At 35.4% G+C, this 14,330-nt stretch overlaps 1 protein-coding gene across 14 annotated transcripts in view; it reads right to left on the bottom strand.

Annotated features, from left to right (window-relative positions):
* The window catches only part of AK9 (adenylate kinase 9), a 134,461-nt gene that overhangs the window by 113,596 nt on the left and 6,535 nt on the right, over positions 1-14,330 (bottom strand). For 13 of the 14 annotated variants that reach the window (XR_010413730.1, XM_064597985.1, XM_064597983.1 and 10 more), the window contains exons 2-6: positions 11,807-11,934; positions 10,099-10,162; positions 8,453-8,505; positions 8,258-8,354; positions 1,790-1,902 (exon numbers count right to left, since the gene is read on the bottom strand). Coding sequence is in view for 13 of the 14 variants with exons in the window: in XM_064597985.1 (XP_064454055.1) it covers positions 1,790-1,902; positions 8,258-8,354; positions 8,453-8,505; positions 10,099-10,162; positions 11,807-11,934 (455 nt within the window). In the remaining variant the exon portion in view is untranslated. Of the gene's footprint in view, positions 1-1,789; positions 1,903-8,257; positions 8,355-8,452; positions 8,506-10,098; positions 10,163-11,806; positions 11,936-14,330 lie in introns of those variants that run through there. The other variant, XM_064597984.1, reaches the window with a different exon arrangement.

The following is a 14,330-nucleotide window of genomic DNA, read 5'->3' on the forward strand; positions in this document are numbered from 1 at the left end:
TAAAATAATTTCAGAAGGTTCATGGATATTTAAAGGATTCCTGGATTCCAGGCTAAGAACTTCTGCTCTAGAAATTCCAAGATTTATCCCCAAATAAGGCCAAACCACCAGAGAAATGTGTGTTGTATTGAGTTCTGTCTCACATTAGGCCCTCTGATTACACTTGAGTCAATGTGTAGAAACTGCCTGGGTACTCGCTCTCACATTTATAATATAAATGAGGTTAAGGCCTTCATTCTCTACCATGACGATCTTTTATATTAAGAACCATGTAAGATGTTTCTCTCATTTAAAATTTTAATTCTAATTTCTCTTATTTTGTTTTTCCTGAGGAATGTCTTATCTTTTCACAGACAGGGTGAATTTTATATAACTGGTCACATTTCCCCTTCTACTTTGGCTCATCAAACTCAGAACCAAATTTATGCTTCAAATGTAGGAAGCATTTGGAGGCTAGGGGCCTGTATATCTGCATTCTTGTTCCACCAGGTGTTAATTTCCTACACAATCTATGTTTTCCATGGCTTGGACTTTATATTTGGTTTTAGTTAATTGTTTGAGGACTTTTCTTCTCTCCCTTATACACATGTTCACATGTGTGACATTCTCAAGGTCCGTGCAGGGATTTTAACTGGCCTCCAACCACGGCCTGTGGTGGGCTGCAGATTACACCATGCTCAGCACCGCAACACCTCCTCTCTCTCACAGCTAACCCTGACACACTCCCGGGCGCCAGCACCTGAGCTGGGAATTATCTCCTTTACTTTGAGCTGTCAAACCATTTGGGGAATCAGGCAGGTATGAATATAAAAGCTTATCATTAATTTTCATATCAACCAGCAGACCTGGCCTCCCTGAATTCTTATCATACCCCCATGAGGCAGTTATTATTTTTGTAAAGAGGAAATCGAGTCTCCTAAATGTCATCTACCACGTGCTGTTGATAAAGGAGAGATTGGGAACAGGACCCAAGCTTGATTCTTAATCAACCTAGTAATGTTTTTTAACATTCATATGTCCAACTCATTTGCTCCTTCTTTCATTTTATTTAACTGGCAAACTTATCAGGTGTCTATTAGGTACCATATATTGTGTTAGTTGATGTTTATATGAGCAAGACATGGCTCTTGCCTTCAAATAAGGCAGAGTCCAGAAGGAAAATGGACAAGTACAATATATAAGATAATATGGTAGAAGATAGCAACATGAATGGTCATCAGAGAAGTATTTAACTCTCCTGTGGTAAGTAAGGTATAGGGGACAAGGAGGAAGAGAAAAGGAGAGGAAGAGGGAGAGAGAAAAGGAGAAAGTGAGAGAGAGAGAGAATGAGTTAGTTAATATGTGTGTTGGTGTGGAAGGGGTGGTCATCAGGGAAACAGATGATGTCTGAACTGACTTTCAAAGGATAACTATGTTGAAGACTGTTGAAGAGACAGAGAGATATTTCCTGTGGATGGAACTGCAGGTGCAGAAATACAGAGGTATCAGAAAGTATAACTCAGTAGTCCCTATGATTGATATATAAGTTATTATTTCCTTAATTACTTAATATGTATTTTTAAGATTTTATTTATTTATTTGAGAGAGAGAGAGAAGCAGACTCTCCACTCAGTGCAGAGCCCAACTTGGGGCTCGATCCCAAGACCCTGAAATCATGACCTGAGCCGAAGGCAGACACTTAACCAACTGAGCCACCCAGGCACCTCATTAATATTCTTGAAGACATTCCTTGAACCACTACTATCAAAAAGAATGGTAACTATAGTTACAAAACAACTAATATTCTTACCTTAATATTGATTATAACATCAGGTTTCAAATTTAAATTTTTAATTAATTCTATTTGCTGCAAAGTAGTCATGGCATCCTGTGAAAGTGATGGTAGTTCAGTGATAATATAACCTGTTGAGTAAAATATAATTTTTAGAGTTTTATAATGTTATCAATATATGAGAGCATTTATTTGTTATTACTTTATAAAATGTCATTTGCTTATTGATGAATATTAATGAAGATCTTAAAATCTGTCAAATATTTTTAATTAATAGTTAAGTTTATTGCCACATGAAGCATAACAGTGAATAATGTTTTTCTGATCATAAATAAAATCACTGAGCTAGGAGGAGACATCTTTAAAAATTCCAAATCAATTTATTTTAAGCACATGAGGTGTCTAGGGAAGGAAATTCCATGCTAATAATTCTTTGAGCGTTAGGAAAGCCGTAAAGGTATATTATAGGGGGTGTATAGTATATTATTTTCTTTCTAAAGCTAATGTTTTATAATAGAATATGTACATACATAATGTTTATATATAAAACACCCATGTTCTCCCCATACAGTTTAAAAAACAGAACATTATCAATATGATTTTGGCTTAGCACATTGGCTTGCATCCCCACCCAAAAACCTAAATCTTATCATTGAAATTCATCCCATTTGTCATCATCACATTAATTTCTTTAATATATTTCTTTGATTATGTCACTCTCTTGCTTGAGAAAATTTTCTCTTATTAATAAAGTCTCAGTTCCCTCAGAATTAAGGACTTCAATTTTTCTGCTATTTTTAATAGGACCTTTTTTCTTGAAAGAACTGACAAATTATGGTTATTCAGTTTTGGATATTTGGCAGACATTTTATAAAAAGTGAGTGGAGTGAGCTGGTCACTTCAAGGACAACCACTGAATAGTATTTGTTGCCAATGATAAAATTCAAGCAAAAATTCAAATTTTAGAAAATGTTTATCTACTGCCATAAGCTTAACAACTTCCCAATTTTTAAAACTTTTCTTGATGAAATTGGTGGTGAAATTAATAAAAGTGATTTTTTGACAGTGTATAATGAAAAGTGTCAACATTTGGAAAACTTAGCACAACTTAGTCAGTATTTTCCAAAATAACTACTGCATGGTGCCTGCAAATCATGCATGGGTCAAAGATCCAGTCCAAGTTCAAGATAGACAAATGGATTTTAATTAACAGAGTTTGAAAAGTTCTTGATGTGGTTTCAGATTCTATAATGCAAATAACCTTTAAGAAAGTCCTCCTTGGTGAGTTTTAATGTAGGATCAAGGATAGTCACAATTATTCTAAAGGCTATTAAAATATACTTTCCCTTTCTAACTACATATCTGTGTGAAGCTGGATTTTCCTCATATGTTTCAATAAAAACAATATATTGCAACAGATTGAGCAGAAGGAGATATGAGAATCCAGTTGGGTCTTCTCTTAAGCCAGATATTAAAGAGATTTGCAAAAATAAAATTATTTTTTAATAAAATATGCTATTAATGTGAACATGTGATGGTTTTGTTATGATTTTTAAACAAATATTTTAAATATTTCTTAGTTCTAATTTCTAATATGATGATATCTAATATATGATAGACATAACCCAAGTAAGCAAAAGCTCTTTTGGGACCTCAACAATTTTTATAAGTATATAGGAGTCTTGAGACTAAAAAGTTTGAGAACTGCTATCCTATGCAATGTCTAGAATAGTATGATTAAAAAAGGTATTAAGCATCTGTTGATAGATGAATAAATGAATGTGCCTAATAAGCCAATCTCAAAATCCTCTCTTAAGAACATGCTTATCACATGCTTATTATTATGTTTTTTAGTTTACAAAAGCAGACCAACAACTACCATAGTAATCCAAAATCTCATCAAATCCTTAGGCATTTCTCCTAAGATATTTGAAACACTTCACTTTCTGCTAACTATGTGTTGGATGCTATCCAGAGAAGCAATCCTAAGTAGGTATAACTTCAAAAGGCAAAAAGGAAGACCTATTTTCTTTGGTTTTGGGAATGTGAGCTATAATCACATGATTCTCTCCTGTCTTGCTATAATCTTTAGTTTACAACTCAGCTTACTCATCTGCTTTTGCTGTTGTGTCTCAAAGATTTTGAAGTAGTGGTGATATCCTAAGGCATCCGTTCTATTCAAGGTTCCTTAAGTGAACCCAACACCCCCTGGCAAAAATTTAGCCACTGCACGCATTGGCACGGTCTCGGGAACTGGGCCAGACCTTCCTCTACTTGCCACCCCTGCTGCTCTAGCTTTTTGTTTCCCTGGCTTCCTACTTCCCTAGTTCGGTTTGGAGCCTGTTGTTAAATTATTCTCCATTTGATTAACAACCTTATTGGAAACTTGTCAAGACTTTGGGACAGGATGGCTGGCATTAACCCCCTGGTCTGACACATTTTAAGGGTGAGTACTGTGGTGAGGGGGCCTAGCCCTAGACTGAACTCAACCCTTGCCCAGCTCAGCCCTCCTGATTTGACATTTCCAGAGGCCATCAGTCTCCAGAGTTCATGCTTTCCCCTTCCAAGCAACAGGGGATTACACAATACCTCCCCTTCATTCCCTGTGCTGGCAGCACTGCCCACCATCTGTGTATTACAAAGGGATGACAGAAGGATGTTTGGCTCTCTGTGTGCACCCTGTAGATTACTGCAATCACTGCTACTACCTGGACAGCTTATCAGGCATTTCAAGTACAACTGTTTGTAGGTATCATAAACCTCAGGCATACATGTATATTGGAATGAGTTTAAAACTTGGTCTCTTTCCTAGTGGAAGCAGCAGAAGAGTGGGTTGTTTCCATGGGGTCTGGTTCTCACCTGATAGGCCAATATTTGGGCTGCCTGAATTTTCTGAGTGACAAGTTTTAGGGCCTTACTCATTGAGAGGTGGCCAGTATCATCACACCCAGACCCTAGGAATGTATCTATGGAAGAGATGTGGGAGAGTGGAAGAGCTTAGTTCTCTAGACTCAATTGTGGATACTCACAAGGATACTTCTTTGTAGACATATCAGAGCTGCCAAGCCCACTGCCAATTTCTCTAACCCCAGAGACATGTGTGAATATGGAAGCAGAGAGGAGGACTTCCCCTCTCTGTCCCATATCTCCTTGACACCATTATCAAGCCCCTACCCTCAATGCTGAAGACGGAAGAATGGTAGACCTCCTGCCACTCCTTGCTGCGAGGCTTTGTATGTACTATCATTGGCAGAGTAGATATGCTGCAGGCTAGTATTCAGCCTGCATCACCCCCACCAGGGAAAAACTTAAATACTGTCCATATGACTACCCAGGGGTAGCTACTTGGCCCATGCCATCACTTTGCCCCCACTTCCTGGTACAGCAGAATGAATTCCTATTTCCACAAAACTGAAGATGGCATGCTACTGCTTTCAGACTGAAGTGATGAGAGATTCAGAAATATCAGGTAGCTTATGTCCATCCAGCCCTAATATGTACCTGACCTCATGCCAGCCTGATTTGAGAGGACACACTGGTGACCAGTGACTTACGAGACTATCCACAATGTGATACGCCGGGGGCAGGGAATGCCCAGACTAGGGCTGTCCATCATTACTGGAGAAAGTGAGTTTTTTGGAATCTAGAAACAGGAAGCAGAGAGGGGCTTCTCAGGATGCCCAGGCATTGGCTCTACCTTTTTCTCCTGGGTAAAGATGCAGTTCATGGAAGCTGATTTGGGCCAAAGGCCAACACAGCATGACAGGTTGTGAATGAAAGGATTGTAATTACAGATTGTGTAAGTTATTTCTAAATAGTGATACCAAGTTTCAACTGTAAAAAGGCTCTGGTACAGAAAAAAATTAAGATTGAATTTGGCAATATTCTGTTGTGCAGTGTGCCCAGCAGCACACATCTGTCTTTAGGGATTTTAGAGTCATCAATTACCCAGCCTCACCCAGACCGGACCCAAGTTAATATCCTGATTTGAAAGCTCATCACTTCCAATTTTGCTTCTACCATCCACCAGGCTGGTGAGTAGGACCAGACATCAGAAAGACTCCTTGCCGAGCAAAGACTTTTAAACTGCATTTAGCAGGGTGCTAGGTTCCATAGAAATTCCTTTGAGGATGCTATAGAATAGGTGAAGGGAATTTGGGCAGAAGGGGTTCTAGGTCCCGTCCCACTATAGCCTTTAAATAAGCCCAGTTGTGCATGCCTAAAACACAGCCATGCAATTGCATGCTAACAGTGTGGCCCTCAGACTCAAGAAATCATTTATACTGCTTTTCCTCTGCCAGCTCCCAGAACAAGCACCAGTGTACAGCAAGTCTAGGGGAAAGAGGAATACATTAAATGATACGAGGGGATGCCAGTCAGCAAAATCCAAAATGCAGGAAATTCTTAAACACAAATAACTTGTTTTTTCAACAAAGAGAACACAAGATGATAGAAGGAGGTAGAGGGAATTTATAGATTAAAAGGGACTTGAGACATACCAGTCAATTGCTATATGTGACACCTGGTTGGATCCTTCCCAAAAAAAACCCCCCAAAACAAAAAAACAAACAACAACAACACACATACAAACAAAACAACCCCCCCAAAACAAAACAAAACAAAAAAAACAAAACCCAAAGATCAGCTAGAAAAAAAAAAATAAACAAGGCAAAAATAAAATCTGACCACGGAATGGTCAGTAGATGATTTACTATTAATTTAGTAGGTATGATAATGTAATGTGATACTAGGTTTAAAAATAGTCCTTATCTTTTTGAGATATATACTAAAACATTTACAGATGAACTGATATGAAATGAATTAGCTTCAAAATAAAGTAGGTTGGGGGAGGGATGTGGGCAGGAGTTCACATAAAACATTAGTCAGGAGCTGTCATTGAAGCTGGGTGAGGGACACATGGGGGGAGTTTTACATCACTTTCTTTACTTTTGTTTGAAATCTTCCACAAGAAGAAGTTAAAAAGATTCCTGAACATCATGAATGGCATAGCTGAGTGGGTTTATTTTTTCATTATTTTTTCTCTTTTTGCCAATATTCATCATTTATACCATCTTTTTGTGGGTAAATTACTCTAATTTTTACAAGAGGTAAGGGGAGACGAAGTATAAACAAGAAGATATTTGCCTGCCTTTCTGTATATATGCTTCAGTTTCTTTCTTCTTTTTTTTAAAGATTTTATTTATTTGACAGAGAGAGACACAATGAGAGAGGGAACACAAGCAGGGGGAGTGGGAGAGGGAGAAGCAGGCTTCCCGCTGAGCAGGGAGCCCAATGTGAAGGCAGACGCTTAATGACTGAGCCACCCCATGCTTCAGTTTCAATCACTTCACTTTTGGAGGTCATTTATTGACCTATGTTGGAATTCTGTCATCGTCTTTTTTACCTTTTTACTCATTTAACCTCCCACATTCTGGATATTTTCCCAAGCTCATCTTCTTCATCACTGATCAATAGATAGACTGATGTGTAGACAAAGTGTATATATATATATATATATATACACACACACACACACAACATATATAATGGAGAGAGGATATTTATCTATATGTGGATGGACAGATGTAGTTTGTTCTATATATCATCTATATGTAGAGAAATCTTTCTACCTATAGATACGATACAGACATAGTTTGCAGTGATGTCTGCTTTTGCTACTTCCATTATTGATTTGCTTTGGCAATCATGGTTTTTACTTTACTGCATTTTATTTTTATCCCTATATTCTTAATAGTCACAATGTCCTCTCTTAACTTACTAAGGATACAAAGCAGCTTGCTAAATTTTTCTTCTTTCATTCAATAAATCTATTTCAGGTGGATGATTTTCTCCCCAGCACATCTTTCTTCCTCTTCTTTCTTTTGCAAATGTCATAGGATTTGCTCTTTTCTATTTGGTCATTCTGGAGCTTCAGTAGCCTTTGTCTTGAGAAATTAGGCCCCAAACCCCTGCTCAGCATCTGCTTGAGTGCAGGGAGATTTCTTGGGTCCAGAGTGAGAGGGTAGACTGGGTGAACAGACTGAAGCCTGCCAATATCTGCAGCCAGAGGGTCAGCTGGTGCCATTCAAGAAATTCCTGCCTTATAAGTGTGGATTGATGCAGAGAAGACTAGCCACGGACAGGACTCAGTAATAAAACCCGGAGTGAATGAGAAAGCAGTCAGCAGAGATTGTCAGCACTGTGAGAAGGACCACAGCAGAGTGTTGATGCTTTTGCTGGATAATACAGTGCTCAAAGAAGATTGAACCATTTAAATTTATTTATTTATTTACAAATGTAGAATCTGAAGAATAAAAGGAAGTAAACAAGCAAATAAAAATATCTAAGCTGCTTAACTGAATTCAGGCTCTGGAATTCCCGCATCAGGGCAAAGGAAAGAGCAACTCCGAAAATTATGTGTGCCTCAGCTAAAGCACAAGTTTTAAGGCTGCTTTGATAGCCACCGATTTATAAAAATAAACATACCAAAGTGAGAAACTTCCAGGGAGTTGAGCTTCTCCAACATTAGCTTTATGACAAGTTCATCTGGAATGCTTTGTCCACTGAGCAGTATTGATTGCAACTAAGAACCAAAAAAGATAGTGTATATTAGTGTATATATATCTGTGACACAGAGCTTATTTTTTTTTAAATCATAATAATTTTGAAACTTAGATTTACCATAACTCCTGTTTCAGTTTCCCTGGCAATCTGTTCTTCCAAAACTGGTAAAACTAGAATATGAATTCAAAATATTAGCACAAACTGCTATTAGAATTGCCAAATTAAGAAACATATTTGTTTTATAATGGTAACAAAGATTAATATTTGCATAGAACTTTAAGAGTTTACAAAACATATTTATACACACATTATGTCGTTTAAGCCTAACCAAAGCATGAGGCAGCAGAATGTATTCCACAGAGAACTTGTCTCTGCCACTTGCTAGCTAAAAGATCTTGGGGAAGCTAACTACTTAAATACCTCTGGGCCTTGCATGCTCATGCCCTGTATAGTATGCAAGAGAATGTGAGGATGAAATGACATTGGGTACGCGACAGTGACTGGGAAATTGTAAAGTGTCACTCAAAAGTATACACTAAGTATTATTAGTCCAGATACTTTTATAACCACAGAGTTATATCCAGAGCTCACTAATTTTGCACTCTGATTATATAAAAGGAAAGTATGTGTCAAGAAATGTAAAAATAGATAAACACTGATTAGAAAAAGGGGGCTTGAGGCTGGAATTCCAATGATTTGTTTCTTTTTAAGGGGAATATTCCATTCCTTATGGAAGACATCCTGGGACAGAAATGACAGGAGCAAGACCTACGGGAGAACTCAGGAACTGAATTATGTCCCTCGCTGCTAGTAATCTATGATTGGTCTCCCCAAAATTGTACCAGATTGCAATTTCACTAACAGCACATGGAATCCTCATGTCATAACATTCTTGCCAAAAATGATTATAGAAACTTTAAAGATTCTTTGTCAGTTTGATAGGTAAATATGGATCAGTGTTATTTTAATTAGCATTTCTTCGAATAACCATTTCTTTGAATAACGACTTTTTTCTTACATTTGTCTATTTTTTTATTTCTACTTTTATGAATTGCCAACTCATTCTTTTGCTTATTTTTCTATTAGGACAAAAATAGTTTTATTGATTAAAAGAATACTTTATATAAAGTTAGTAGTCCTCATATACTGCAAAGAATGCAAAGCAAAATAATAAAAAATAAAATTTATCATTGAAAATAATCAAGTCTTGGGGCACCTGGGTGGCTCAGTAGGTTAAGCATCTGCCTTCGGCTCAGGTCATGATCCCAGGACCCCGGGATTGAGCCCCGCATCCAGCTCCCTGCTCAGTGGGGAACCTGGTTCTCCCTCTCCCTCTGCCCTTCCCCGCTCCTGCCTTGAGCTCTCCCTCTCAAATAAATAAAATCTTAAAAAAAAATAATTAAGTCTTAAAAAATGCTCTCAAGAACAGCTGTGAGAGTTTCTTCTCTTTTCATCTTTCATAGGGAGATTCCCAAAACACACATGTCCCCAGTAGTTCTAAATGAGGGTATTAGAGAATTGGAGGCAATAGAATGAAGTCAAAGACATTTCATAAACCCTCCTAACTTCTATGAACAAAACTAGGACTAACTGAAAGGCAAAAATATGCCTGATGCTATTTTGAAGATAACATTCACTAGGTTGGTAGTGATGTGTGATAAAGTAACTATAGCGAAATGTTAATCACAGAATCTAGATGATATATTCTTTACATTTTATAAAGTTTTTATAATAAAATATTGGGAGGAAAGAGTAAAATTTACCTTCTACACGAATACATTTCCATGCCTGTGTTATTTGATGAGCTAAAGTTGTCTTCCCAACCCCCTTAAAAAGAAAGATGTTATTTAAAACCCACAGGCATTTGCCAGTGAAACAGATATTCTCATTTTAAGAGACTCTATTGATGGTTACAATACATGAATATTATCAAGTAAATTTTTTGTCCACAAAATAAATGAACAGCAGACTCTAGATATTTATAGCTTAATTTTTCTCTACTCATTGTCACATTTGCCACATTTTTGAAGTGATTTAAATAACATTTTTTAAATAGCCCTGAAACCAGGCAGGTACTGTCCTCTTTTGATTGTCAAATTTTGTAACTTGAATACGTATCATTGTGATTATATTGAAATCCATCACTTTATCTCTTTCCTAAAGTTTTTAGTCATGAATGTTTTGACAGACTTCCACTTAGTAACTTCCAAGAACAAAAAATTCTTACTTAATGGACATCTTTGAAAAGTATCATATTTTCAAGACAAAAGATTACTTTAATGTAGTAATATTTGCACCTGATTGCTCTCACTGTTGACTTTTATTTTGAACACTTTTTAATTCAAATTCAATTAATTAACATATAATGTATTTTTTGTTTCAGGGGTACAGGTCTGTGATTCATCAGTCTTATATAATACGCAGTGCTCATTATATCACATGCCCTCCTTAATGTCCATACTCAGTTACCCCATCCGTCCACCCCCCTCCCCTCCAGCAACCCTAAGTTTGTTTCCTATGATTAAGAGTCTCTTATGGTTTGTCTCCCTCTCTGGTTTCGTCTTGTTTTATTTTTTCCACTCTTCCCCTATGATCCTCTGTTTTGTTTCTTAAATTCCACATATCAGTGAGATCATATAATTGTCTTTCTCTGACTGACTTATTTCGCTTAGCATAATACCCTCTAGTTCCATCCATGTTCACTGTTGACTTTTAAAACTCTATTATATGTTAAGAAACATAATGAAAGTTACTGGAACCATTTCTTGGTACCTGTCCCAGGGTCTATATAAAATTAAATCGAGGGTGGGATCCAGCTCTTAGTCTCTGCTGTTCTGGAGAGGATCTTTAATTCACCAGCTCAGGCTCTAATGCTAACTACCAACTAGTTCAATGGCTGAAAATACCTCTCGTTTAGAGGTCCTTACTAGAAATGCCTAGAAAAGCAGGCTATCTTATATCATCCATTTTTGGTTTCTTTTTATTTTGTAGAAAGACAATACATAGGTCTGCGAACACACTGTGGGCAAAGGTGAGGCACATTGCCTCTCAGTACCTTCAGATATTAATGGGAGAGCCCCAGTTTGTCTCTATAGTGTCCTTTCTTCACATACCCAGGGAACCTCATAACAAATTTCACAGAAAGTTTTATAAGCAAATTATGTTTGGAATAACCTTGGATCATAGACTACTAACAATTTTCATGGTGCAATGCTTTGATGAGTTCTATTTCTTCATAATATAAAAACAAAGATAAGTACAATGTAGGTTCCTTTTCAATTATAGTGTACAAGACAAGATAAACTTAGGAACTTACAACCAATATTATATCAGTTTTTAAGTCATACAATGAAAGCCTAACACTCGAAAAAATTAGCACATTATGTGGTTTTCTTTCTTGTATGGTAACATAATATTATGACTTTAAAAATAAAAATTATAGTAAATAATAAGTTAGAAAAGATAACTTACTGGTTTCCCAAATATAACAAAGCAAACAGGTTTAGACAGCAAAAAGTTATATTCAGCTTCATCTTCATTAAATATATCCGCAAAAGGATGCTCTTCTGTCTTCTCTTGAGAATTCATAAGATAAACTACTACAATAAGAAAGAGTAAAATTGTTAGTGACTAATTTAGCTGGAAGAAGCCGGCAGGTGAAGGAATATGAGAATATCCTGAGAATTTACTTAGCCTAGAAGCCATTACACATCACTAAATACAAAGATTTTGCCGATATTCACAAGTAAGTTAAACTTATCTATTAAAACAATAATAGGCTCTTAGTTTGAGACAAAAAGCAAAATGAGCTATATGTTGTACAAAAGACAGCTAAAACGAAGTGTTTCTGCAAGATTAATTAAGATAAAAGTACATATATACATACATAAACATGTATGTTATGATGTGTGTATTCGATTAAAGATCAAATTAAATATGCTATATATATACATACACATATGTTATACAGACACATATATATGTGTGTATGTGCACATGTGTAGGGACTGACTACTAATGGCTCTAACAGAAATCTGAATGGAAATTAGAAAATATGTAAAACTGAAAAAAAATGAACATACATAACAAAACTTAGAAGATGTAGCTAAAGTAATATTTAGAAACCTTAAGTATTTACATTAGAACCAAAGAAACTCTGAAAAGTACATGAGATAAGCTCAGCACTTTTAAGATGTTGGGGGAAAAAAAGCAGGAAAAATAGAAAAATATATTTTAAAAGTTAATAAAATAGAAAACAAACATATAGAGAGGGTCACCAAAGCTAAATAGTGGTATTTGAAAAAAAAGTATAAATAGAAAACTGTCAAGATTGATCAAGAAGATAGAAGGCACAATTAAACAATTTTAGAAGTGTGGTTTCTTATATCTTAAAATTAAGATTTTGTTGTTTTTTATTTCTGTCATTAATCAGAGAATGTTCTCCATGGTAGACTAATTTTTTGAAATTTGTTGAGGTTTGCTTTATGGCCTAGTACATTGTAGTTTTTTAAAAGATCCCTGATTCCTTGAAAAGGATATGTGATTTATGTTTTTTTGATGTAGTGTTCTTTAAATGAGGTTTACATCAAGTTTGTGAATTTTATCGGTTAAATCTTCCATAATGCCTACTGATTTATTGTCTACTTGATCAAACAATATTAGACACAGAAAGGAGGAAGGACTACAGAGTAACAAAACTACAGATATAATATAGATAAGGCGAGGATATCATAAAGTTATGCCAAATAAATTTGAAAATTTAAACAAAATTGATAAATTCCTAGAAAAATCAGCTTCTCAGGAAAAAAAAGAGAAAACCTGAGTGGTTCTATAACTATAAGGGAACTGAGTAACTAAAAATCTTCCCACAAAAGAAACCATATGGTTTTTTGAAGAGCTCCAAGTCTTAGAATCTTACACTCTTTCAGAGAAAAGATAAAGTGGAGACTTCTTACATCAGATTATCGGTCTTATATAACCTTTACCTAAATTAGAGAATAGTGTGAAAAAGCAAAATGATGTACCAATTTCATTCATGAACAAGATTTACAAAATCCTAATATTAGCTAATTGAATCCAGCAATATATAACAAGATAACATCATGACCAAGTTGGGCTTTCCCCAGGAATTCAAGGCTGGCTTAATATGAGAAAATACTTTTTTTTTCATTTTTAAAGATTATTTATTTATTTATTTGACAGAGAGAGACACAGCAAGAGAGGGAATGAGAAATTAATTTATCATATTAAAATAAAAGAGAAAAACTGTATGATTGTCTTAATAGATGTAGAAAAAGTATGAGACAATCAACACCCTTTAATGATTAATAAAGGATAAATCTCTTAGCAACTAGGAATAGAAGGGAATTTCTTTAACCTGATAAAAGGTGTTAACAAAAGACAAACATTACATTTAATGATTAAATATTAAAAATGTTCTTTTCAGGTCATGACAAGACAAAAGAAAGAAAACTAATTATTCCCAGTTGATATGATTGTCTACATAGGAAACTAATATATCACAGATAAATTTTGAGAATTAATCTGATAATCCAATTTGCTGGATTCAAAATTATACAAAATTCAGTTGCATTTCTATACAGCATGAATTGCTAAAAAATGTAACTAAAGATAAAAAGACTTCTCTTTGCAGCAAAATAATAAAGCAACCAGGATTAAATATTATAAAAGATATATAAACCCTTTATGGAAAAATTACAAAATCTTATGAAATGACTTTAATAAGCAGACTTCAAAAATGGAACAAAACTATGTCCCAGTGGTCTGGGACACTGTTCATGGAACAATGAAAATGGATTACGGGGGCTATATGCTTCCCGGTAAATGGGATATGATTATATTTCTCTGTGGAATTTAAGAATAATCAAATGGGCTCAATATACCAATATTACTTTAAGATGTCATTATGAAACAAGACATTGTAAGAATTACTACTAGTATATTAAAAAGATTGAGATGAAAACTTCATGACAAA

The sequence above is a fragment of the Mirounga angustirostris genome, unplaced genomic scaffold (genome assembly GCF_029215605.1).
Source record: "Mirounga angustirostris isolate CCGP_5_RB_7025 unplaced genomic scaffold, mMirAng1.0.hap1 SCAF_8, whole genome shotgun sequence".
NCBI classification, from domain to species: domain Eukaryota; kingdom Metazoa; phylum Chordata; class Mammalia; order Carnivora; family Phocidae; genus Mirounga; species Mirounga angustirostris.